The sequence below is a fragment of the Pavona decussata genome, unplaced genomic scaffold, assembly GCF_977016875.1.
Source record: "Pavona decussata unplaced genomic scaffold, jaPavDecu1.1 SCAFFOLD_40, whole genome shotgun sequence".
Taxonomy (NCBI): Eukaryota; Metazoa; Cnidaria; class Anthozoa; order Scleractinia; family Agariciidae; genus Pavona; species Pavona decussata.
The window spans coordinates 1,795,453-1,822,578 of record NW_028145462.1 but is presented as its reverse complement, the minus strand read 5'-3'; the positions used below and the strand labels follow the sequence as shown (position 1 = coordinate 1,822,578).

At 38.9% G+C, this 27,126-nt stretch overlaps 2 protein-coding genes across 3 annotated transcripts; both read right to left on the bottom strand.

Moving 5' to 3' along the window:
• Positions 1–2: 2 nt before the first annotated feature.
• LOC146483144 (uncharacterized) lies at positions 3–11,489 on the bottom strand. The gene is made up of 6 exons (XM_085106448.1): positions 11,470–11,489; positions 9,127–9,227; positions 8,398–8,446; positions 7,421–7,615; positions 1,236–1,365; positions 3–628 (listed from the first exon to the last, which is right to left on the bottom strand). Exons 2-5 carry the CDS (start codon positions 9,202–9,204, stop codon positions 1,259–1,261), a joined length of 429 nt encoding a protein of 142 aa, XP_084962574.1. The 5' UTR covers positions 9,205–9,227; positions 11,470–11,489; the 3' UTR covers positions 3–628; positions 1,236–1,258.
• A 3,532-nt stretch (positions 11,490–15,021) lies between these two features.
• On the bottom strand, positions 15,022–25,601 carry LOC146483143 (uncharacterized). Of its 2 annotated transcripts, none has more exons than XM_085106436.1 (7): positions 25,511–25,601; positions 19,849–19,929; positions 18,948–18,996; positions 18,447–18,671; positions 17,690–17,893; positions 16,352–16,483; positions 15,022–15,301 (listed from the first exon to the last, which is right to left on the bottom strand). In XM_085106436.1, exons 1-6 carry the CDS (start codon positions 25,577–25,579, stop codon positions 16,356–16,358), a joined length of 756 nt encoding a protein of 251 aa, XP_084962562.1. In that variant the 5' UTR covers positions 25,580–25,601; the 3' UTR covers positions 15,022–15,301; positions 16,352–16,355. The 2 variants fall into 2 exon arrangements, with proteins under 2 accessions (XP_084962562.1, XP_084962563.1); XM_085106437.1 differs by lacking the exon at positions 25,511–25,601 and adding an exon at positions 22,422–22,494.
• Between the last annotated feature and the right edge of the window lie 1,525 nt (positions 25,602–27,126).

Genomic DNA, 27,126 nt, shown 5'->3' with positions numbered 1-27,126 from the left:
TGTCACTATTTTCCAAGCGTTTATTCTGACTTTAACAATTATTACTTTACCAACAAAAATTAATCTAATACGACAGCATCAACTAAAGAGAAAATCTCTTGTTCAACGTAACTAACGTCACATAGCGTTATTTATAATGGTAATTGAGCTGAGTGGAGTGCAATTTGGAATGAAATCATACACGTTAATTCAAAATCGAACGAGCGTGCAGCGCGAGTTCAATTTGAAATTATAAGTATGGTTTCAGACCAAAATTGCACAACACGAAGTTCAATTACCATTTTATTACACCCATTTTGAAATCTCCCAGATTTTTGTCAATGTTAATATTTATTTATCCACTTCATGAAACCTGGTTTGATTTTCATTTTGACGGGCTAAAAAGATGCGATTTAGTGCAAAAAAAGTGCGATTCGTGAATAAATCGCACTGTTGAGAGCCAATCAGATTGCAAAGATCACCAGTGATTTCAAAATGGGCGTCATAAAAAGTGAAATGACTTAGCTAACTCAGAGATCATGGTGTCGTTATTTTATCATAATTACAGGCAGGTGTTTGAATCATGCGTTTTCACTAAAAAATATAATTAACTATACTAGCAGCAATGTTCCGTCCATGGCAAGTCCACCTGTTAAAGATATAAAAACAAGCACTAAATTTATACTTTTACCACACATAACTTAAATTTGAAATTGAGCAAATTGTTTAGCTATTCAGCATTCAAGGGCTCCGTTTGATTCCCAACTTCTAGACTTGCAGACTCGGCATATTAAATGTTAATATTGATTTTACTCAAGTACATGGCGAAGGAAAACATCTCATATGACCTATCAGCGGACGTTATCTTCCCTATGTCTGGCTGGGCTTTAACACCGCGACGCACTGGGAAGGCTACCACCCACAGATCTAACCAGGGGCACAGTGATATAAAAAAGAAACATGGTATTCTGTTCCCAAGCTGATCGGGTGCTTCTCAGAAACTTTGAAAGAAACGCCTAGAATGTATCAGGGCGTTCTTTATTGGGTGCGTTAAGAATTTAATCTCAGTCCTTAAAAGTGGCCCTCCCCCCCCCCCCCCCTCCGCCCCCCATAAAGCCTGACACTCAGGTTGATATAAAGACTTCAACGGAACTCATTTTAGACTGAAACACACTAAGCGCTATCAAACAACGAATTCTAGCTAACCCCTAATTGGTAAGACGCGTATATCTATCCCGTTTGTGTGAGTAACTTACCCTTTCAACTTTCGACCATGAACTTAGTCTTCATTGGTGTCGCGGAAAGGAAATATGACAGGTTTCTTTGTCGGGCGTTTGGATTTTTCTGGTATTTTAAACCATTCTTCCTTTGTTTTCTCCTTATCCGCTGTTCGGAAAAAAAAAAGAGATTTGAGCTGACATGTATCATTGTCTGAAGATTACAATCTTAGCTTGTTCGTGACACAGCTACACCAAGGGGACATGATTTAGCTTTAGATTTGATTCTACTCTTAAAATTTCTTAAAATTTTACTATTATTTCAAAAAATACAAACTGACGAGTACCGCAGCTTCATCTTCATATAACTGACTGTTGCATGCTTTCTATTTGTAAAAAAAAAAAAAAATGAATCCACTCAACTCTGTTTTCAAGAAAATCTACTTATAATAAAGGACCAATATGTAACCCTGGATCAGTTCCAAATATGCTGCTACTAGCTGCTTTCTAAACCGGATATTGCGTCATAGTAAACCAATCAAATAGCCCAATAGGCCATTTCCGAGTTGCTGTGAACCTCATTATGAAAGCGAGGCCAGGTGCAAAGTTTTTGTTATGAAAATTAGTTTTCATTCATATGCAAACAAAACTGATTTTCATATGAAGAGCTCTTGCACTTAGCCTCGCTTTCATAATGAGGTTCACAGCAACTCGGAAATAGCCTATTTACAGTTTAGGGCTTAGTGACCTGGCCTTTGAGTGGAAGCGAGGCTGGAGCTTTTGATACAAGCGTCAGTACTTTTGATATGAAAATCGTGTCGCTATAAGCGTCAGTACTTTTGATATGAAAATCATGTCGCTGTTATCCTAACTAGCTGGTTGCATTTACATTAGCCTGCGAGCAAGCTCTCTTGGGGGTGGGGGGCGGGAGGGAGAAAGAGGAGAGAGCTTGCAACGATGTCTCAGGAATTTGAATGCCGCCCCCAATACTCCCCGCAGCTCCCTGCTGTCCTAGCTGTCAGAATTTGGCCAATCAGCGCAAACCGGAAACGATAGCAAACGTAGACAAACATGTAAAAGGTACAATGTTATCAGATACACTTCGAAAGACGGGAACCCTTGCTGACAAAAACTATAGTTTCTCTGATCGAGTATGCTTACCGAGTGCCACAAAAATCAGAAAATTAAGTGAAGGATTTTACTTAATTGTGAGCACACTAAAAGCCGATGGACCAAAAGGTCGAGGTCACAAATGTCGTCCCAAGGGTCAAGCGAATCTTGCCGACTACAGTGTCAACGCCACAAAACTACTGGACATAAAAAATGTCGAAAACTTGACACGGTCCGGCCAGGGAAAAAAGAAGTAGTGCAAGGAAATCGGAAGGATCTCAATTTTGCAGCCGGGTCTCCGAGAACGAGGACGCAATTCTCAATATCGACAATGTGGTTTCATTGGAACACTTAAAGTGCTACTACGATCAAATTTTCGAATACCTTTTATTTGCGGTTGATTGGTAGTTTATGTCCTAAAGTACATGATCTCCAAGTTATATCCTCGTAAGATGAAGGAAAGTGCGATTTTTTTGCGCTCAAACTCCACGAATTTTCATCCGCCATTGAACCGCCATGTTCCTGCGGCCTGGTTACCAAAGGCAGATGGTGTCCAATAACAACAGAGGCCGGGTCACCCGGGAAAAACAAGTGACGTCAGACTCTCAACTCGAAGCTCAGGCGAGCCCTACGAGGCTAACTTCTCATACGGTTTCGAACACGTTTTCGAAAAATGTTTCGTTCTTTCAATGGTGGGAAGTCGCTGTGTTGTTCAGTGGTATAACAACTGCTCTAATCGAGCGGCAGGAATTGCGCTGCATGCGAGTCCGGCCGACAGAACGAGAGATGTGTGGGTCCAGTTTGTTGTCTTGCACGTTTTGCTATTTTCTCGGTTTAGTTCGAGGGACACTTGGGCATTCCACCCAAGTCAGTGAACACAAATTAAACCTGATCTTTTGAAAAGGGTAAGCGATCAGGAGATCGTGAACCTGAAAAAAATCTCCGAAGGGGAAGGAGCGGCAAAAGGTAAGCTTATGTAAAGTGGGCGAAATGTGTGAATATTGTTTTTTATCTTTGGTGATTCCTCGATACCTTGTTCAGCACCCATACAAATAGCAGTCACAAATTTTTATACACATTTCATATTGCGTTTCTAAAGTACTAAACTTTGATTGAACGAGTAAATAATGTAAGTGCAACTAGCTCCCGGAACTAGCTTTTCCCTCCGAAGCATTTCCAAAACATCTCAGTGCGATAAGAGTAAGCTTGTGTTTACTTTGCTTGTGCAAAAGCTTGTGGCAAAAACTGTGCAAACAAACGCGAAGAAAACCACTTTAATTATCCATTTTCACTCAGCTTTCGATAAGGTGGTCTTTGGCGTTTACAAAAGGGTTCCTTCTTTCTTTTAAGTGGTTTTCTTGAAGAAATAGTTTGAATTTTTGGTTTAAGAAAGGTTTTAAGAAAACCTCACATTCAGTTGTTTCTTATCAATTAGATTCAATTGGTAATGTATTTTAAATTTTGATTTATTTTTCAGACGCTGAGTTGCAACAACGTCAAAACCCAGCTCTTACTATTAAATACAGGGCAAAACAAGCCTTGCAGAGCACAACACATGAAAAATGTGGACAGCCAAGAAAAGGCCAGTGCTCCTCCCTAAACTAGCAGTTGAAGAGCACTGACCTTTCTCAAGGGCTTTTCTTGATGTTTTGTCATCAACCACCAGTTGACAAATAGAATCAATAAAAGAACTGTTTTCTCTTCATTCATCATGCCTCCTCTTTGTAACTCTTTCCATTACATAGGCTTCTCTTTTAGGGAATGGTCAGAAATTAGTGGGGACGGGGGGGGGGGGGGGGGGGTGAGTGAGGTGGAGATTTTAAATTGAGCAACGAAAATGATGTGACCCTCCATAGCGATGCAAATGAAATTTCACGACCCTCCCCCTGAACAGGTAATACAATGTAGCTCAAATACCAGAAAAAGAAAACAAGAATGGAAGCAAACTGTAAGTTACTTACTGGAGCCATTTTGCCCCAACATAATTCAAATCATCTATAGAGCCCATTGGCATCATATAACTTCATTATGCTACACATTTCCTTTACATTAATATTTTAATACTTATACTTGTCTTGCTTTTGTTAAATAATGACTTAAATTAACAAATTTTATTTTGTCTTTTGTATATAACTCGCTCTCCCCGTCATACTATAAATTATGATTGCAAGAGCATAAATTTATGTGACCCTCTGTTTTCACTGCTTATTCTTTCATGACACTCCACCTCCCCCCTCCCCACCCCCTGCTCCCTGCTAATAGGGAGCTGAAGCACAGACATTCCTGAGCCATGTATAGCAACCAGAACTCAAATGTTTTCTCTTTTGGTGTGGTTTTAAATAAATACTTATTTGAATATAAACAATATTAATATGGTAGCCATTTTGGAATAAGGTTTATGGTTCATTGTCTGCAGTACATTAATAATTTTATTTTTATGTTCATTTGAAAAAGAGTGCCAGAATCTTGTTTCACCAATACATTTGTTGTTGTACAAAATGAAATTGAATCTACATTTTCTAAGAATAAACACTGATCAAGACGAACAACCTTGAGAAAAAAATCAAAGGTGGCTCACAACAGTCTCAACTTTACTTCATTTTGGTAGTATGCATTTGCCCATCTCTCACTGCACCAAAAGTGAAAGTAACAAGAACTGTTACCACAGCAACAGTGTATCAAACTCATCAACACTTGCTTGGGGGTTTGCCCTTAGACATGTAGGACAAAGGATGTTTGTTGTTAGGTTGATTTGACCCTTCATTAGAATAAGCAAAAAAATTTCAATACCTGAATCACAAACTTTAACTCCCAAGAATATTGTTTTCAATTTATATTTGCAAAATTCCTACTTTTCCTCCCCTCATTTGCCTAGGTGGATGCTTGTTACCAGAAAGCATGCCTTAATAAATTTTCATTTATAAAGCTAGTCATTTCTTCAGTGCGTTAAAGCATCCAGTGCAGTGGTGTTTAACCTGATGTTAGCCACCTTAAAAAAAAATATATGTACACAGAAAAGACTGTTAATACTATTACATTGTTCATGATGGTGCAAGGGAAGAAAACAAATCATTGCAAATTGTTGTTGCCTTGCAAATTTATTTGTTTATTGATTACTGTACTAATTCAAATCTGGATACAATGATGTCCATGCAGCACCAGCACTCTCCAGGCTTGGTAAGTCGCTCAAGGGAGCAATTTGAACATTTGCACCTGAGAAAATATTGAACCAAGAGGAAACTTAGCATCAATTACAAGGGAACGATCAGCTTAAATTCAAGCCATTGCACAGAGCTTTTCACTACAATATATATTCTTTTTCCATGGTAAAAAAGTGCAAAAACAGTAAGCTTACTCGGAACCGAAACTTAACTGTGCACTCTAATTTAACACCAAGGCAAACTTTCGAAAGCAAAGCTAAAAACCTAAACTTGACTTCGATTTCAGTTCAACTGAGTCTCCGGTAGCCTCCCTCCGGGGAATGAACTGGCTAGTAGTCAAGAGAAATTGTTGAGGATTCTCAGGCACTACACTTTTAAAGCTTGCCTGTTTTGTTAATACAGCAAATAACACATCTAAATATCAATCTCTATCTCTAATATCTTACCCGAGAGATGAACGACTCAGCAAAGTCTGCTCTTTCTTCTCTTGTAGCAAAAGCGCTAGCTGCTGAACTTATTCGGCTGCCTCTTCTTCAGACGGAACTAGCTCTACAGAGTCAGGACTTCTTAATTTCCTTTGCCTATATCATGCAAAGACGATCCAGGAGAGCTTTCTGTGGCCAAAACAGCTCTGAAATTCGTCGCCAGAAGGAGGACTACCGTACTCGCTCGATCAGCGACTTGAGAGTATTACGTCACGACAAAAACACAATAGGTTTGAATAAAAATACCGCAACTCCAATCACTTTCATACCGCGGGCTCACTGGAACATAAATTCATAATGGCGGACTCGAAAACACCAGTTTTCAAGGCTCAATATTTTCAATTTACGGGGCCCAAACTTCATTTCAGTGACCAAGACAGGTACAGCCACATCGGATAAGCTGTAACGGACGTATTTTTGCTTCATACGTGACATGAAGTTTTGATCGTAGTAGCACTTTAACTCGGGTGAAATTTGTGATGTTGTGAACGAGTAGCAAAGCAGACGTGTGAGTGCCAGAGCAAAAGGAAATCATTCCGCTTCTAAAGAACGTTGCCCTAAAAACCTCGCAGTTCGCTGCTAACGCCGTACCGAAGCACTCGGAATTGATTCAATATATTCAGAGAGCTTTAATTTGTGGCGTAAGCTGAAAGATGTTCATATTTTTTTCGGCTGAGCCAAACACCAAACAAAAGCTTAAATTTGGCCGACCTTGACTCTCCATCTGAAATATCGGCAATCGAAGCGGCAGGCATCCCCATTCTTCTTGTTTCTGCGATCAAGTAATCGATAATGATACTTTGCAATGGGCAAACAACTAACATTGTTTGATGTTAGACTTTAGACTTTCAATTGCTGCAAAAGGTTGAAATATCAAACTTGTCCCAATTCGCGTAGGTAAAACTGCAAGAACATCGCTACTTTGAAGTAAAGCATTGGCAGCTTGACTTTGCTCGGGTTTTAATTCCAGAGAAAACCTAAGTTATTTAGAGAAATTCTCGCAACCTTCACAGATAGAAACTCCGCCACCATTTTTGTGTTGTCAACACGACGCACGCGAAGAGCAATGACGTAAGCACCAAATTCAATATCCACCAATCAGCATTTTGCGTTGAAAAATTCAACGCAGAAATGAAAATTCCTGAGACATCGTTGCAAGCTCTCTCCTCTTTCTCCCTCCCGCCCCCCACCCCCAAGAGAGCTTGCTCGCAGGCTACATTTACATTTGAAAAGCACTGACGGTTTGTTTCAAACAAAAGTCAACTCCAGCCTCGCTTCCATTCAAAGGCCAGGTCACTAAGCACAAAACTGTAAAATGCATTTGGAGTATTACTCAAATTTAAACAGCAGCATCCGTTTGTACTGAGTATATTATAAATGCATAACTTCAGAAGTCCCTAGACTATGGATACGAGATTAATATCAAAATTACACAGAAGATACATAATTATTTTAGCTGTAAACTTACGGCACTTTTTGCAGCAATGTCCTTCAGTTCGAACAGGCTTTTTGCAGTCAGTGGGAGGACAAAACAGACTGTCGGCTGTACAAGTGGCCTTTCCTTCCGAGTAACACGTACAGACCCAGCACAGATTTTTTTTACCAGTGACTGGTTCCTCCCAGGTGTCTCCAAACTTCATTCCTTCCTTGCAGTCCTTGTATTCTAAAGAAACATACATTTGACAGTAATATATATATACTGCGAAATCGCGGGGAATATCGCCTGATACTTAAACCGGCGACACACCTGGCGATTTTATACGCCGATCGCGGCGAATTTGATCGCCGATTTTCGCCACCGATTGATGTGGACTCACGTGCTCCTGGCGATATTTTTCGGCGATGTGGCACTTTACCCTTGTTCCCAGGCTCATTCGAGGGGCGTTTTGAAAGTCATGTGATAAAATCGCCCAACCTGATTGGTTGACTTTCGTAGAAAATCGCGGGAACGGGCACACTTAGCGATTGCCAGCGAATGTAATCGCTGATATCTGGCATGTCAGATATCGGCGATTTTATACCCCGATCGCAGCGCTCGGCGAAAATCGCAATCGCTGCACCGGGGAGCCTGCGACAGGTCAAAATTTTCATTTAAAAAAATTACTGTCAACAACTAAAACATGGAAGAAGAATACCCCAGTTTTGACGTTTAATTTTGAATTCCTGGAACCAGACGTCGAATAGGAAAGTTAATCCAATAAGTGGCACGGGGTCAATTATGCAGTGCTTTCTCCTGGTATGCCACGAATATCCCACTCGGGATTTGATTTTTCTTTGTATACACACTCGCCTAAGAAAAATCAAGTCACTCGTGGGATATTTCACGGTATACCACTCGAAAGCATTGCATAACTAGAATATACCAAACCTTTACCAAAGTAACATCTTTGCAATTAACAATAATACTTCTGACGGAGCTGTTAAAAGCGTGGAATGAGTACTTACTCAAGTCTCCAAATGAAGTCCCCTTTTTTCGCAGGTAAACTGGGCTGTCCTAGTTGATTACATAAATGGAGGTAATAATTCAATTTAAACAGTGCATTTTATCAATGTTTCGTATCCATGTCAGTCTAAAATGCGTTTTAAAATTAACTGAGTGTTGGGATCTGACGTCAGCATGTGAAGATGGCCATCCCTTTGTGGTAACCGCTATTACACAGTTCATCCATAATCTCACTCCATCTACATAACCTTAACATTATCAACATGAATTTTCAATGACCGGCCTGAGAGCACAATATCGTCAACGAAATTCCCGATGCAATGAACTATATTTTTCAGTTCGTCCAAAGTGACAGTAGAATGTATGAAACGAAGCCCCAATATAACCGAACTCCGAACTGCTTGCATTTAAACGTGACAAGGCAAATGGTTTAAGATCATCACCCATTTGATGACACGATCATCTAAAGTGTGATCAGATGTTGATCAAATCCCCGCTCCATAGTTGGGTTGTATCTTAGGGGTAGAACATCGTTGAGAAACAATCCTTAGCATTGCGATCCCCGAAACAATTCATGCAATCTTATAACCACGCATCTACACTTTTAAAGAAGGCTTCGCGGATCTGGAACTTGGCTCCAGATTTTAAGAAACTGAATGCTGATGCATGCATTGTGGTGGGGATGGGAGGAGGGGCACGGTTAATTGGAAAACGGAATATAGACGTTATACCTCATGGAAAGAACGCCTTTTAGCTTCTGTGAAGACCAACATGACCAACAAGGTCACAATGGCGGGTACGGTTTTCATCCTCACAAATGTATACTTTCAACCTGTCAAGATACAAATGACACGAATGGTGCAAATCATATCATGTGATAGTCCACCATGTCAGAGTCACGTGGGATGGAAGAATCGACCGACAGAACCATTTCCCTCATCAGCTCACTTTGGTCGCACTTCGCTCACCGGCTCATAGACCAGTGATTCCGGCAATATTACGCAATATCGCCAGGTAAGTATCGCACTCGTATCGTTTCACCCTTATCATTCTGATCATACAGGTTTGCGACTCAAAGCTTTGGAAATATCGCAAGGTTTTGGCGCCCTTTTCTTTTAATCACGTGATCAACACGATCTAGATATGTATCTATTTTCCCTTTTTCTCGGCTTTTTGTTTTTCACCTTTTTTGTTCAGATCTTCAGTAATTTAAAATTGCAAGAGGGTTTCTAATAAAACAATATTTCTTCTCAGGCTTTGTTAGCATGAAAAAACAGACGGTCTTTTATACGTTGACGCGACTTGTTCCCAAAGCCTGCGCTGCACGCCTCAGTGGTAAAATATGATAAAATCATGATAATTTGTTAAAAATTATGGGCAGTGGTAAAATATGATAAAATCATGATAATTTGTTAAAAATTATGGGCATTTGTAAATAACATCTGCCCGAAGCTTAATAATTCAGCGTCCACCGGAAACTTCACCGACAATGTCAATGATTGTGTTTTTGGCGGGATTATTACGGTTGACCGACATTGCTGTTTTGTTTCGTTTTGTTTCGTCTTGTTTAATGAGAGATAATTTACTAATTTATTGTTAATTATTTGAATGACTTCTTTTGCTCAGTGATGTAAGACTGTTTTTGGTAAAGGAAGAAGACGTTAGAAGACGCCTAAAACCGCAAAGGAAAGAAATGATCTATTTAGGTTCATGCTTCAGTGAAATCATTTCCCTTGTTTTCATTAACTGTAACAGAAAGGTCAGAAAGCGAAGTAACGTGACTGCGCCAACGCCTTCAGGCAAGGCACGAACAGAATGGAACAAATTATGACAAAACGCCACATAAATTTAAGAATTAAGAGACTGTTAAGAGTTGGCGGGCATATCACGGTTGACCAATGCTATTGTTTTGCCAGTTTCGTTTTGTTTCGTCTTGTTTTGTAAGGGAAAAGTTATTATTGAATGAAATCTTTTGCTCAGTGATGTGAGACTGTTTTCGGTGAAGGAAGGAGACGTTAGAAGACGCCTTAAACCGCAAAGGAAAGAATTCATCCATTTAGGTTCATGCTTCAAATCATCCCCATGTTTTCTTTAACTGTAACAGAAATGGTCAGACTGAGCGAAGTAACTTCAGACTGCACCGATGCCTTCGGGCAAGGCACCAACAGAATATATCATGACAACGCACGCTATATAAAGTCAGCAGGAGAATTAATTAAGAAAGAGAATGCTAAGAGTTAATCATTAACAAGAAGCATACACGAAAGAGTGAAAGTCATGCCAACTCTGTATATCAGTATAAAAAAATCAATGAAAATTTAGGCCAGTAACTCTTCATTATAAAGTCTCATAAGCAAGCCGGCGAAGAGATCGCGAAGTTTACAATTGGGTACTTTACGTGGGAGAATTAATTAGGATTCGCGTCTCTAAACTAGAGCAACATGTCCCTATTCACGCAAGCTGAGAAAATGGTGATGAGTTTTGGAACTTTTGGAAACGCAAACATATCGCAATAATTTATTTGTGTTGTTTGCTTGTTAAAGGAAATTTTTGCAACTTGGCTGCTTTTAAGGTAAAGGGATAGAATTAAATTGTTTTCATTAACATAAATTAATAAGTCAGTTCAACCCAAACTTTATCCTTCCACGTTTAGAAATGATGAAAAGAAACCTGGTATTCCCTTTTCCAAAGGAATGTGAAAATCTTCAATATTATTGCTTTCTTTGATTGGTCACTGCGATAGCTCTGATTTCAGTCCAAGACAAACAACCACAGACATGGTTCAGTTATATGCAAAGTGAAATGGTTATGTAATTCTTTATCGAGCGCTCTAATTTCCAAGGAATAAGCATTTGTACCATATTATAATCGAGGTTACTCCGAGTACAGTTACTCAGCAAAAAGCGATGTTCATTTCGGAATTTCATCAGATCTGAACAAAGATTAATGAACTGATTTGCACCTAGCACCAGTGGATAAAAAAAAGAAGAACACACGTGTGTTTCCAGGACTGAAATATTTCGGATAGGGCATGAAACAGATTTCAAATAAGTAAAACAGAACGTCTCTCTTACCTTAAAAATTGAAAGCCTCTCTACTGGTATATATTGCACTGAGTACTCACCAGTGTCTTGGTCGATCTGCTTGTGAACAGCGCCAAGTCTCAATAAAAGCCTGTTTACGTTAGGCTTGACTGACAAAGCGCTTCCAACTTTCCAGCTGACTAACTGAGAGTACCTCTTTTCAGCCTGAGCGGGAAAGGCTTTTTATCGGGGAGGAGCAGATTATCATTCAAAAAGGGGAGAGGGCGGTGGGGGGTAATTTTGCTTGCAGTTAAGATGAGCTTATGTTCGGGTCGTGGAAGGGGGGGGGGGGAGAGAAGGCTTATTTTTTTTATTTTTGTTTTTGTTTGTTTGAGGTTTAAAAACAAGAGTAGCGTTGGAGGCATTCTTAATTAATGGTATCCTTCCGCTAAACACAATCGGATGTTATCCATGTATGATGCTAATCCTGATGGCAAAGTGCTTTTCTTTGTTACCTTTTCTTTGTTACCTTTTGTCCATTGTTTACGTCTTCGGCTTACACGCACGGCTAACTTCACGAAAGAAGAGAGTGTTTCTTCCCAAGTTATTTGGACTTTCCCGACTTTCTCTTTGTCCCATGATAAGGCCAAACGTTTTTTATATTCTGTGATTTAATGGCTTAGCATGAATCGTTGTACATGCATTTTAAAAAGTCCGTGTGAATGTTGTCTGTTTGGTTTCCCAGTCGTTTTATTTTCAGCAAAAAAAAAAAACACAAACAACAAAACAGCTGCTTATTCGCATGGCTAACTTATCCCACGCACTGTAATTTAGCTGCATAAAATAAATAGAAAAATTAAAGTAAACAACGAATAGAATTTGTTGCTTCTGTTAGCTTCTTACTTTTTCTTTCTCTTTAAGTTTGCATGTTGTTTTAAGGGCAGTCATTCATTGTTTTATCTTTCTCGCGTTTATCAGCGGATAAGATTGTCAATCTTATTGTCTCCTATTTAAATTATTTTGGATATATTCTTGGACAGAATTAGTCTTGCATCTCTGATCTAGAGAAGCATACGCGTGATCCCTGAATCCTTTAATAAGGGCCTCCCGACGAAGCAAATCAGTTGTTATCGACGACTATTTTCAATCCACAGCTTAATTGAATCGACAACTACAAAGTGTAAACAAAGTTTGGTTGTCGATAACCTGTAATAATGTTTTGAGGGAACCTGGAAACTTGCTTGCACTGAATGCGCATGACCACATCGTGTAGAAAATGGCTAAATAGTAGTAATGGATGACTTACTCGCAGACTGGAGAAAGTAAGTTGTCGATGACAAAGCTGCAGCGTCTATTATCGACAAGTAAAGCAGGAAAACTGCTTTGTTGTTGACGTAATTTGTAGTCGATAACTTGATTCAGTTACGCACGAGATGTTTTGTTATCGATAACATTTTGTTATCGACAACTAAAAGGTTATCGATAACAGTTTGCTTCGTCGTGGAGGCGCTAGCTAACATTTCCGCATTTAGTTCACCACAATGAAAAATCACGTGACTGTCATAGGATTTAGTATTGGTTATTAGTGTTAATTTCAATTGAATAGCTTGACTTGTAAAGGATCGGAACGTGTTACATGTATGTTTCAAGCGCAAACGCAAAGGTTAGATCATTTCGTACAGTAATATACTGAACTAGTTCAAGCCTGAATTTTTTTCAGGCTTGCTTTTCGCAACTGCTTAAGTTGCGTAGTAACTGCGAGGATCTTTCTTCTATTTGATCTTTCATCCGCAGTTCACAATATATGTTTCATATATTTACATTTATTTATTCATCCTTCACGGGTATATTACGGACTCACAATATGACCAACTCCCACGGTTGGCTTGATAGCTCGGTTGAGAGCACTGCACCGACATCGCAGAGGTCATGGGTTCGAATCCCGTTCAAGCCTGAATTTATTTCAGGCTTGCTTTTTGCAACTGCTTACGTTGCGTAGTAACTGCGAGGATCTTTCGGTTCTATTTGATCTTTCATCCGAAGTTCAAAATATATGTCTCATATATTTACATTTATTTATTCATCCTTCACGGGTATATTATTTACGAACTCACAATATGGCCAGCTCCCAGTTGGCTTGATAGCTCAGTTGGTAGAGCACTGCACCGGCATCGTAGAGGTCATGGCTTCGAATCCCGTTCAAGCCTGAATTTTCTTCAGGCTTGCTTTTCGCAACTGCTTATGTTGCGTAGTGACAGCGAGGTCTTTCTTCTATTTGGTCTTTCATCCGCATTTCAAAATATATGTTTCATATATTTACATTTATATACTGAACTAGTGTCACAAAAACATACTGCCCAAAATACAGTCCACTCATCTTGAACATTAAAAGCTAAAAACCATTATATTCCACAACATAATTACTAATTACTAATAGCGGGTCCCCTGAAAAAATGAACGTTCCTCAACTGCTTTCGTATCAACGATATGAACAGTCACTGTTGACGGTTTTTGCCGTAGACTCAAACTCAGTTAGACCCCTTTTCACAGCGTAATGATTAAACAATGCCTCACCGTGATAACGGAATTCTTCTCTGACAGGAACCTTAACTGATTCCTTCGCTTCAAAAGGGATTCTTGATCTTCTCTTGATTCCCGTGGATATAAACTGGTCGTTCGGTAGAGACCGCCTCTCCACAATGAGATGGCATATTATACAGCTCTCGGTTTCTATCGGTTGAAGGTCGTTACACCGAGAGCTAGCCGTCTTATTGTTTTAGCATAACCCGGTGACCAATCTTTTCATCAGAGAAATTTGATAAAGGATAATTAAAGATTCTAGCAAGTTGGTTTGTCAGTTTGGGAATTTTCCAAGCGCGTGTTTCCCGGGAGGTTTATCGAAAATTAGGATGTCCTTGTGTAGCCAATTAGATTGCGAGTTTGCTACATAAAGGTAGTCAGTCACTGGGTTATACGAAAAAAAGATGGCGGCTTTACATTTAACCACAATTCCTTGCGAACCTAACACAGCCAATAGTACATGAAAAGTAATATTTTTGGCAAAATTCATCCCTGTACTAAAAACAATACGTATGCTAAGTTTGAAGTTTTTAGAACTTTTTTGTTCATTTTAAGGGTCCTCGTACGCTAAGAACTCTGGGTAAATGTACCAGTCGCCGTCCTTTTCAGTGAGGTGGATTGTTATTTGTGAGCACTGCGCATGCGTGTACGAGCAAGCTAAGCAGCGGGAAGACATTGTTGGAATATGTTGGAATAGTTAACAATTAGATTATGAGCTCGAAATTTCTATCGCGTGATAGTTGATGAGCTGAGGGCGAGGCCCGAATCAACTATCACGCATAGAAATCGAGAGTGAATGATCTAATCGTTTTAGTATGAATCTACCAGTCGTTCAAAACGTAACAACAAGAAAGGTTCACGTTTTTATTGAATAACGATATAAATAGGTCATGCCACGCGCTACTCACTCTACTCACTATCTACAACAGAATAGATAGTGAGTAGCCAGCCAATAAGAGAACAACATTCATGATAGAGCGCTTGTAGATTTATACTAAAATAGAATAGAACTTGGCAAAGACATAAAATTGCAATTCTCTTTATTTACCAGCGTTTATTTCAACAATAATCACTTTTTTAAACACGAATTAGCCTAATGTGACAGATTAAACCAAAGAGGACAATCTCTTGTTCAGTATAAATAGCTTCACCTAGCTTGCGTTATAGAGTCACATAACGAAGCTCGTTACAGTCACACTGATATAAATACCGCTTTTTGAAGTCACGTGTTATTTAATTATTTTACAGGCGTGCTGTGACTCAAAAATACCATGTACTATGGTAGAAACGTTGTTTAGTCCACCTGCGAAAAATACAAATATGAACACTAAAATGATTTTTTTTCATTGCACTCGGCAATATTGTAAAAGACATTGGGCCAGTTATTTAAACAGAGTCTAACTTGGGCCGCGGCTTAAGACAATCTGTTTAAAAGTGGTTTATTTTTAGTAGATAAATGGTTTTCTGGTCTGGGATACAAGCCTTCTTGTTACCGTCGGCAGTAGACAATGTTTAGATATGATTGTTGGCAAAATTGAAAATGGCTTAGAACGTGGTTTTGTTCTAAACTGTCTTTTAATAACTGACCCATTGTTTTCCAGATTTCTGTTTCGTTCCCAACAGCATCTTATTCTATTAAATAATGGGAGTTACCAATCAAAACAACAGTGAGGGCCACAAAGTAGGGCTGACAAGAAAGTGTTATGTGTCTTAAGCCCCATTCACACCAACGAAACATGTTTAATTAAACCAGGTTTTAACAAAATGAAAATCGGCAACAGAAAGCTGGAACATTGGATTTGACATATGATTTAAGTAAACTTTACTTGTTCTTTCATTTGTGCTAAATCTGTAGTTGACAAAAATCCGAAAGCAGCTCTTATGAAGGAAACAATTTTAAACTGTGTTTAACTAAACAGCTTTTAAACGTGTTTAAGCCTTGGAAGGGAATGGTGCATTAGTCTGAGTTCATAGAGACCATCTTTGCTTCTCCAAACCTGACAATAAAGAACCTAGTACGTCTCGAGTGCACGTGGTTTCAGTTACTCAGCTGGGAGAAGTCATAGTAACTTCATTTTTTTTGCGCGCCTCCGCGCGCTGACGCCCCATCTCTTCTCGCAGGAGAAAAGTTTCGCGCCGGGGGCTTGCGTCAGTGTTTCGTTCGCTTTGATATCTCTAAGAAAATTAAGGGACCAGTCTTTTAAGTTGGTGTAATTTGAATTCATTTCTCGCCCTAAGAAGCCGCAATTCTGAAAGAAGGTTACGCTTCCATTAAAAAACTCGCTCCATTAGAGATCATTTTAGACAAAATCACTACACTGAGTTGCAAGAATCGCATTTAAGATTGTCTTACCCTTTTAACTTTTGACCTCCAGTTCGTCTCCATCGGTATCGCGAAAAGGAAAAGGTGGCGGCGACGGAGCCGCTGTTGTGACTGGTATTGTGAACCATTCCTCCGTTGTTGTTTTCTTCTCGGCCCATTTTACTGAAAGAAAAAAAAACAAAAGGCATTTGAGTAGATGTTACATCATTATATGAAATGCAGATTGCACTCCTTAAGTTATATTTTCAAACATTGAATTTTTGGTTTGGCCCAGACTAGTCAGATTACTGTTTGAGCTGCTGTACAGGTGGGGCTTTCCAGTAAATTTTACGGCTAAAAACACGACAACGTTTACTGGCCTATAATAAGATAAGGATCAGGGTAGGTTGTATAAGACATGTTGAGATAAGTGGGAGTTTTTTGGCAAACCATTTTCAGTGTTCCCGAGGGCTTATCTCCGGCGCAATAGACCCTTCTCCAAAATGGCGGCCGAAAATTCAAATAAGTTAAAATTAAAAATGTATACCAGCACTAGAAAGAACACTTTTACTTTAGCAACCCTGCAAAGTCTCAGCATATCAGGTGTAATAGCAGCTGAGAAAATTTAACTTGAAAAATGAAACATTTACAGACGTTTGTATGACTGGCCGGTATGACGTATACCCCCAGTCATACAAACGTCTGTAAATTTGTCAAATTTCATCTTACATTTCCTAAGCTGATATAACACCTAATATGCTGAAACTGTGCAAGGTTACTAAAGTAAAGGTGCCCTTTCCAGTGCTGGTATCACTTTTTCATTCGGTTCAATTTTAACTCATTCAAATCTGTTGCCGCCATTTTGGAGAAAGGTCTATTGAATCCCTTGGCTGTTGCTTACTGAGGATAGAGAACACAGAGAGAGCGCGAGAAAATTCATTGGAAGACTGGAAACGACTAAAGAAAACTCCCACTTACCTAGTTAAGATGCTTCATGCAACCGGCCGGGCCCTTGAAATTATTTAAAGGTGTCAGTGGCTTCAGCTGGTAGTTGTGCTAGGTCTAAGTTCGATCCTACAACCGGGAGTCTTTGGTTGTTGTTTTTGTTTTGTTTGTTTTTTTGTCTGTTTGTTATTTTAGACGGGAATCGTACCTTCAAATCTTGGCCTAGAATATCGATAAAGAAACCTACTAACTCCTTGACTGAATACAGAAGTGTTCCATGTAGTGCCGAGACAGAGTAAAGGTCTCGTGAGGTGGCTTCCTGTGCTGTAATAGCGACTTTCATCTTTACCGTAATTTACCCGGGATCTATAAGCTAGGCTTATGCTATTTCCAAGATCTTCCCCCCTGCTACCCATTTGTTTGTTTTATAAATTAGATACATACTGCACTTTGGACAGCATTGGTCTTTCTGCTCTTTGTACTTTATGCATCCAGGAATCGGGAAGCAAGTAAAGCTATGGTCTACACAATATTCCTTGCGGTCTGCTTTACATTCACACTGGGAGCAAATGCCTCGCAACGGATTTTGGCCCGTTGTTTCTTTAACCCTCCACCATTTTTCATTCACTTCCCTGTCTTCACTGCAATCTGTCAATTTTAAATAATTTCGGTGTTAGTCACTGATGTTAGCCAAGAGAGGATGTCTCTCTTGTGTTAGCTCTTTCAGAGAGAAGGATTGGTAACCCTACCTATTTATAAGACCAGGTTAACGGCCTTAAGCCCCCAGGGGTGGGGCACTCCCCTAAATAAGCTTTATAGGTATTTGGGAATCAAAGGGTATAGCATTTTAGTCGTCTGAAATGCTGAAAACGGGTATGGATTTTACTAAACCCATATAGATTCTCGCAAAGAATTTAAAGTTCATTAAGGTAAGCTAGGACACGATTAAAGACAATACTCTCTAAAACATTTCGAGAAACAAGGAAGAATCAATGAATCAGTCAAACAAACAATTTGCTTTGTTTTGGAGACGATTACGAAAATACTATGACATTCACTACGTAAAACGGAGCAGAACTCATACGTAAAAAATAGCATTTGCTTATTCTGAGTAAGCCAATCCCAGAATGCTGCGGTTGGAAAGAACGCACCCTCGAACTACAGCGCTTAAACCCGCACTTGTGAAGAAATCTCTGCTCACCTTTTCGTTTGCACATAGGGCAGCACTCTCCTTCCGGAAATTCGTAGTCCTTTTTGCCGCACGGCAGGAAACCGATTTCACAGTCGAAAATCTTGGCGCAGTTTCGAAATTTTTTTCCAATGCACGTGCATCGATCACACCGTGCGTAATCCGGTCTGACCGGTTTGTCAATGGTGGCACCTTGGGGGTAGAGTTGGCCCTTGTATCTGCATTGTTTGGCGCGACCTAAGCCGAGAAAACAAAAATAAACTCGGTTTACAAGCAGCACCTGGGATCGAGTGTGGGCCCTATTCGGATGTAAACAATTACCCGAAAGATTCCAAACTCGCCTCAAAACACCATGCAGAATGGTCATGGCATGTCATAGAATGGCCAACTCTCGTCCCAGTCTTCCACTCTTTCCAAAAGTGAGCCATGCCTGTACTTACATCAACACTTGGCTCCAATATTTCTATGGGTAATTCAACTCCAGATCTACTCAATACAATGTAAAAAACTTACGTTCTTCCCTTGTGAAGTAATCCTGCCAGTCAACATTAGCTTTTGGCTCCTGAAATTAAAAAGAAAGCAAATACATGTGAAGACCAATTAAATTCATTATGAGTGGCACACGCAGACCAAACCATCAAAAACGCGATCTTCTTGCACCAGCTTTCGTAAATTTCAGTTGGTAGGAATGAAAATAATTGACCACTTCGGTGGGTGGGTGTGGCCCACTTTTTTTCGCTACTGTCTCCAAATCATCATGTTAACCCGCTACCAATGCAATAAAAATGAAGGTAACTTGGTTGAAATACCGAGATGAAAGAGAGACACGAGCGTTAGGGAAGTGGTCAAAACTACTGCACTCGAACAGGACCCACGAAACAACAAAATAGATGGTGGTCTCTGCCTGCACCCCCCTTCCTCAACCTCAAAAGATGGTGTCTTTATTGCATAGCCACCCCTCTATCCAGCATAAAAAATGACAATGAGATTCAAACCTCACTTTTCTTGTTTATCTAGCAATGCTGACTCTTGCTAGCTGAATATTTCTGTGTCAACTCAATTTTTAAAGCCAATAAAATTTTGTCTGTAATGTTAATAAGATAGGTGGTGTCTTTTCGACAACCCCCTTACCCCAGACAAGGTGGGTCCTATTCGAACAAACTTGTTATGACCAGTTCCCTTACGTAGGACTTGTGTACTAGTAGGCCTTCCAATCCCATTTTACGCGTGGGTAAGAGGTCGTGGGTTCAAGCCTAAATATTTTCAAGGATTTCTTTTCGCAACTGTTTAAATTGTGGGCATGTTTGGGACGGTCTCTCATTTAATGATAAAAAATGATGATGATGATGATGATGATGATTTCAAAACGCATGTCTTATTATTATTATTATTATTATTATTATTTCTTCTTTACCTTAACGGAGTTGATGCTTTTCCCATAAATGCTCCACACTACGCATACTCCAAAAACTACAAATACGGCTCTTAAAAACATCTGCAACAAACAGAAATTAATTAGATCAATGCTTCAGTCAATTTTGATATGGTGAGCCGGCACGACGGCAAATGCTATTAGTAAAACCTGGAAAATCAGTCACAACACAGTCAAAATCCCGCACCCTTATACCTTACAGGGTGGCTCAGAAACGTCTTGTGTCATTCATGATTGTTCCGTGAAATTATACACTGCGTCTTTATTTCGTTTATGCAAGCTTTGGGTCCCTTACCCTTTTATATAGCATTTTTGACGGAAAGTTAACCCTTTCGTATACCTTCAATAGCAAATGTACCTGTTTTGCAACCTTCATTAGCAACACTGCATCTCTTTTCGGTGATTCTGTTCAAAATATTTTAAAAGGCCCTTTTAAGTACGTGAATAACCCTACCCTTTGATATGCCTCTATCCTGAAAAAGGAATTGAACCCCAGTTTCGGTCGGAGCCTGCCTGTGTAGTCTATCCTTGGGAGTACCCCCTCGCCATCTTTCCCCCAAAACCAGACCTTTAAGAAGCCGTACTTTGTACATCCTAAAGTTTTAGCATTTTGCGCAACATTAAAAATCACAAACGATGGTTTAGAAAACCGATCGTGAAGTTAGTTTAGAAAAACGGCAAATTCCAAACGTGTACTATTCTAGTACACGTGATAGAACAGTGGCAGAGGTTTTTTTTACTTTGCTAAGTATTATATTTCCTTAAAATCAAGCCAGTATTGCAAAATATCATTTCCAAAAAGCAAAGGACTATTCGTATAAACTTTGATTAAACTAACTACGTTAGAAGTTAGCAATTTTTTTAACCATTTGTATGACTGAAAATGTTTTTGTTTGTAGTGGTATTAGCACCTTTTTTTTGGGGGGGGGGGAGTGGGGGACGGGAGAGGCGGTTCTTTATTGTTTTGCTTACTTTGCTTCGTGATCTTCTAACAAGACCCTCCCCTCCCCTAACTTCTTCCTCTCCGTGAAAGGGAAACCTTGACCTAAATTCTCACCGCTTGCAAAACGAATAAGACTTAAAAGTACAAGTCCAATTTGTAGGACGGCTGAACGGTGCTACAACATTTTTTATTCTTTATCGCCCGCCTAAAAGAAACTTAAATTGCGTTTGTTTTTTCGCTAATTTAATTGAATGGTTAGTTTAATATACTAGCTCGAGGCACATGCACAACAATTCTGTGGTCCCACGTTCTTTGATCTAAAAAAGCATAGCGACGTTATTCTACTCTACCCTACTCTACTCTAGTCTACTCTACTCTACTCTACTCTACTCTACTCTACTCTACTCTACTCTACTCTACTCTACTCTACTCTACTCTACTCTACTCTACTCTACTCTACTCTACTCTACTCTACTCTACTCTACTCTACTCTATCCTACTCTACTGTACTCTACTCTACTCTACTCTACTCTACTCTACTCTGCTCTACTCTACTCTACTCTACTCTACTCTACTCTACTCTACTCTACTCTACTGTACTCTACTCTACTCTACTGTACTCTACTGTACTCTACTCTACTCTACTCTACTCTACTCTACTCTACTCTACTCTACTCAGTATTCTATTCTATTGTGTTATAGCTTCGCGAAATACAAATGATTTGTCCACCGGGATAAATTAGTATTTTATGAAAGTTTAAAGTCATTTGATAGACAAAAAACATTACGCATGGCTGATTCTTTTGTACCATGAAGTTTTTCTTGGTTTAAAGGGACGGAGTTGGTTTAGCGTCACTGATCTTGAAAAGCATGCGACACTTATGGATTTGAAAGAGAAATCACGAAATGCACTCCTGTTCGACTGGGATAAACCAGTATTTTACGGTAGTTTAAAAAAAAAAAACACTTTGCACTCTCTGTGCGTCTTGACGTTCCTCTTACTCAATAGTGTTCCTGGCTGTTCTTGGCTACAAGAGACTAGTTGAGCTATTCATTTTAATTGCCGTCGAATGTATTTAGTATCGCCGGAATAAATTTTCATCCCTTTTAAGAACGACTACATTCCTTAGTGTATGACTTAAAAAGAAAGTTTAAATTATACTTTTCGCACAAATGTAAAGGAAAAGCACCATGCAGAAGAACAAAATATCTAAGTGAAGAGTTTTCATTTCAAGGTAGCACCCGCCTTGCGTCTCTGATATTAGTCATCCACAGACCGTGAAAAACCGAATCGAACAAATTCGACTCGTAAAGTCAGAGGAAAAGTTAAGTTTAGGTTCCAAGAACGTACTTTCACTGAATTCGTTTTAAATTTTGAGATTAAAAAGTCAAAATTCGGTGACAATGCATCTCAGCAAGATGCAGACTTGAGTATTCATTCTCAATGTTTACGGTATTCCTGGCATGAAATTAAAAGGAACGAACAGCAACGGTTCGTAAGCCATGCATGCGATTTAGAACAAGACAACTGTGTTTGCAGGAGATTTCACAGAACTAATTTCATCATAATACTGGTGTTTGTACCGCAAAGAAATAAGACAGCATCTCTTACCTTGAAAGAACTTAACGTTCTAGGTAGCTCACTTGTTGCTCGCTATTTTTAATCAACGCTCTGCAAAGCTTTTATAACCTGATAATTGCTTTAAAGAAAATTATGCATGCAAAGAGACGTCATTTCTTATCAAAAGATCTCTTGTTCATATCAATTCAACTACGTAGTTTTCTTAATAATTCCGTTTATTTTTTTCCTGTTTTGACGCGGTAATGAAAGCAATTTAACTTCTGAGTTAAGGCGACAGTTATTGCACCGATAATCAATAAGTGATATCGTCTACTAGTTCGAATGAGATTGACATGTGAGGAATTCAAAATAAAACTCGTAGAAGTTTTTCCGGACTTTTAAAGGGGATTTTGCATGGAAACCTTGACCTCGATCAAAGATGTTGCTTTAGTTTTGCTTTAGGCAACCTGCCAAATAGTTTCACGGCTTGACTTCAAAAGTTACGTGCGTCATTTTGGTTTCTCGTTTCCTCTGGTTCTTTAACGTTTCCGCATGCTTTTTTAGCTGACATTATACACGTAGGAGTTAGACAAAAATGCAGACTCTTCTGCGCAATAAATAAACAAGAAAATTCTGAACTTAATGTTTCATTCAAGTGTTTCGCTGGTTAGTTAGAAGCACACCTTACACTGATCAGCCAAATAGTCCGCCCTTGCTATACGAAACACTGCTCGATACCTTTTGTAACCTCCACTGATTGTGAGGGAAAAACTTTTCTGTTCTAATTATGGTTTTGTTTTGACGTTTTAAAGACTAGTTTGATTTTCGTTGTTCTGCAGATTATTGTAATGAACGTGGGAGAAAGGGAAGTAAAACTACACTTGATTGAAGTACCCGGAATTTCAACCAACGACTTCCTGAGGAACTGAAAATGTACGTGACGTATACACTGTATATACATTGACCATTTCCTGGCCATGGAGCGACAAAAATAGACGGGCTGCTTAAAGTATAGGACGGTTCGCGGCTGGAATTTTCCAGCCTGCACTTCTCAGTACGTGCAAATTATTGACGTATTACTTGCCGGGAGCGAAGTTTAATTTACGACCTTTAAATTCTAATAGCTCTTCACGAGTCTACAGTTCTGGTACGTGTATGATTTGGTGGAAAATTAATTACCTCCGCCATCCCATCTTTATCGAACTTTGACATTTTTTGTGATGTGTTTTTAATGGAGCAAATACCAGAATCAGCGAAGTTAAACAAAGCTATCTAATTATTATTTGTGCGATTGCAGATCCGACGGGTAATATCCCCTGTAAGATTAATGGCGGGCTATTAGAATTAAATGATAATTTAATTAAAAATGCAATCTAGCTAGTATACGAATGATCAAGCCGAGAAATTAAGCAATAACTATTCTTAACCAACAAAAAGCTGATTGCTAGCCAATATTAATGCATCCCGGTCATTTGCGCTGGAACGGTTCAATTAAATATAATTTTGAATTCCAAGATTTGGAGCCGACAAAGTTCTCATGCAAATGAATTGAAAAAAAAGGTACACTGTATAAGCTTGAAAGCTTAAGCCAGCAATAATTTCCCTGTGGTAGTATTTAAATATCATGATGTATTATAATAGCCTTAACGTTGAAATCGTGGTTAAGCTTAACTGTGCAGTCTTCGTTGCTGTGGTTCCAGTAAGCAACGGTTGCCGGGCAAGATGGTTTCAACTTTGGAATCTTTTATGGACCGCGACAAACCCCTGAAGTGTGACCATTCTAATTAAACCTATTGCGCGTACTAGTTCCTGTTTACGTTAATAGGAACAAAAGGTGTACACGTATATGGCTCATTGTATTATCCCGTGCACGTACTTTTTCTTTAAGTTTAAAGGGATCCATTATGAAGCGTCTCTGTCCTTTGAAAAGCGTGCGACATGAAGGGACTTTTAAAACAAAACACTTCACTAAAAACGACTCCGATTCCACTGAGCTAAACCAGTATTCTACGATAGCTCTATTAAAAAACTTTATGCCTTTGACTTTCCTCTTATTCAAAGGTTTTCTGCGCTGCTCTGAGCTACAAGAGAGAGACAGTGGTGTGTATCTAAAAGTACCCAATAACAGAGAGTGCCAACTCAACTCTTCTTGCAATGGCTTGTAGCTACTTGTCCCAGATGTCGCCTTATTCAGTATTTATTTTAATAAAGTATCGCCAGAATTAATTTTTATCCCTTTTAAGGTGGGGGTGTACGTAAATTTGAATGGAATTTTAAGAGGTTTAAAGAAGGGATAAGAGAAAGAAAATTATTTTTGGAACACCAACAGACTGCTGCCCCCAACCCAAGAGCACACCAGGTTGGTAGGGGACTGTTTGTGTGTCCCTATATCAATTTTTAACTTCAAATTATAATTTTTAAACTACATCAAATCTTAACTATTTCTTATTAATATTTCTCCAAGTTTTACTACTCTTTTGAGAAAACCTATCTCCTCCCAAATATACCTAAAAATCACCAAAAAATTTACAAAACACCCCAAAACATTGATTTGTGTTTTGAGCATAGGGTTTTCGTATTGCTTGAAACTCGAACGAAATATTTCCATTTATTTCGATTTTAAGCGGCGTGAAAACTTCTTTCAGGTATACCCCCGCCTTAAGTACTGACAGATTAGTTTTTTCTTCAGTGCAAGCGTTGAAAAGAAAGGTGAATTTTATTTTTCATACAAAGATGAGGAAAAAACATGGAGATAAGCAAATGAGGTTTCATTTCAAAGGTAGCACACACCTCGGCCTTATCATATCTGAATTATCCACAAAGTGTGGAAAACTAATTAAACAAAAATCATTTCCTAATTTTGATCTTAATTCAGGCGGAAAGTTAATTTAAAGTTGGAAGCCCATTCGTTTTAATTTCACTTCAATTTTTTTGTTGATAAGTACTCCACGGCATTAAAGACCAGCGACCGTATTCACTCTCATTCGACAATGTTGACCGTGCTTTTGCCATGAAACTAACCAACAACAACTCAGTACGTAAGCCGATTTAGAATAGGACAACTGTGTTTACAGGAGATTTCACAGAATATAAAAAATAGTGACGTTTTTACCACAAAGAAATAAGACTGCATCTCTTACCTTTGGAAACAAGGGTGTTCTAGGTAGCTTACTCGTTAATCGCAACCTAAATTGCCGTGCGTTGATCATTACGCTCTCAGTGCACAAGACTTTTATAACCTGCTGATTGTCTTAAAGATTTATTTGCTATCAAAGGTTATCCTTTTGTTTTATATCAAGTCAATAACGCAATTTTCTTAGTTTTATTCCGTTTATTTATTTATTTATTTATTTTTTTTGTCGCGATAATGAAAGCGATTTAAGTTCAGTTTGGATGACATTTATTGGGCCAATATTATAAGTGACATTGTCTACCAGTAAACCAGTTCGAATGAGATTAACACGTAAGGTCAAGTTAATATACAAATTTATCCATTTTGTTCATATCAAGTCAGCAACGTAATTTTCTCAGTATTATTTCATTTATTGGTTATATTTTTGTGGCGAAAAGCAATTTAACTTCAGGACGACATCTATTGGACCAATAATAAAGAAGCTATCCATTTACAATGAGATATCTTTTCGCTACCCATGCTAAAAATAGAATTCATTTAAGAAGTCTTTCACGTGATGATACAAATTTATTCACCTGCAAATAAAATTCTTTTAAGTTTCTTCGAAGGAAATTCACTTTTAAAGCAAAGTTTCCATGGAAACCTTGAGAGGCAGCCTTACCCAATGATCTATGGCATAAGAAACTTGCGCTATAGTTTGCTTTCTCGTCTAATCTGATTGTTGCCTTACAAAGTTCTCTTACAAATGAAAGCTTATAAACTTATAGCGACTTTCAGTGTAACGTGCATAGCAGACAATAGCGACTATCTTTCGACATGCTAGGTAAACAGCTGAAAGGCCGCTTTAACTATCAAGCTGGAAAATCTTCCTGTTATTGGCAAAAGGAAACGACAAATTAACTACAACTATAGCCTAAAATGGCTGATAAATGTGTTAACCTGTTAACTTTGCACGACTCTCACGAAAATTCAAACCATTTAACCCTGTTCCCTAACAGTTCTGGCAGAATTCGGTCGTTTTGTTGGGAATGGAGAGGAAGACACCGAGGACGAGCCACTGGTATATTCTGTATTCCCCCTTAGTCCTACACTGAAGCTTGTCTCATCAGCAACGAAAACCGGAAAAATCGCTCATGCGGAGAATATTACACAGATAGCTGTAGCAAGCCACTGAACAAGATGTATTATGTAAAATTACTGAGACCTTTTATGTACTGCGGCTTCCTTCAAAAAACAAAACAAAACCAACAATGAACCTTGTCTGAACGACAAGGATGAATTGACGGTTATTCGCTTTGTTAAAGTTGTCTCGAATAAACTATTTTTCCTCTTAAAAGCCCTTAACACAGGCCTTAAACTGTTTGAGCATGTATTCTGTATTTCCGCCTCAGTCTTAGAGTGAAGCTTGTCTCACCCGCAACAGAAAGCGGAAAAATTGCGCATCCGGAGAAAATTACGTAGACAGCTGTAGCAAGACACTGAACAAGTTGTATGATTGAAAATTACTGAGAGCTTTGAGGTGCTAAGGCTTCTGTCCAAAAACAAAAACAAAACCGTACGTGAGAATGTTCTGTCTGAACGACAAGAATGAATTGACGGTTATTTGCGAGAGAATGAAAACTA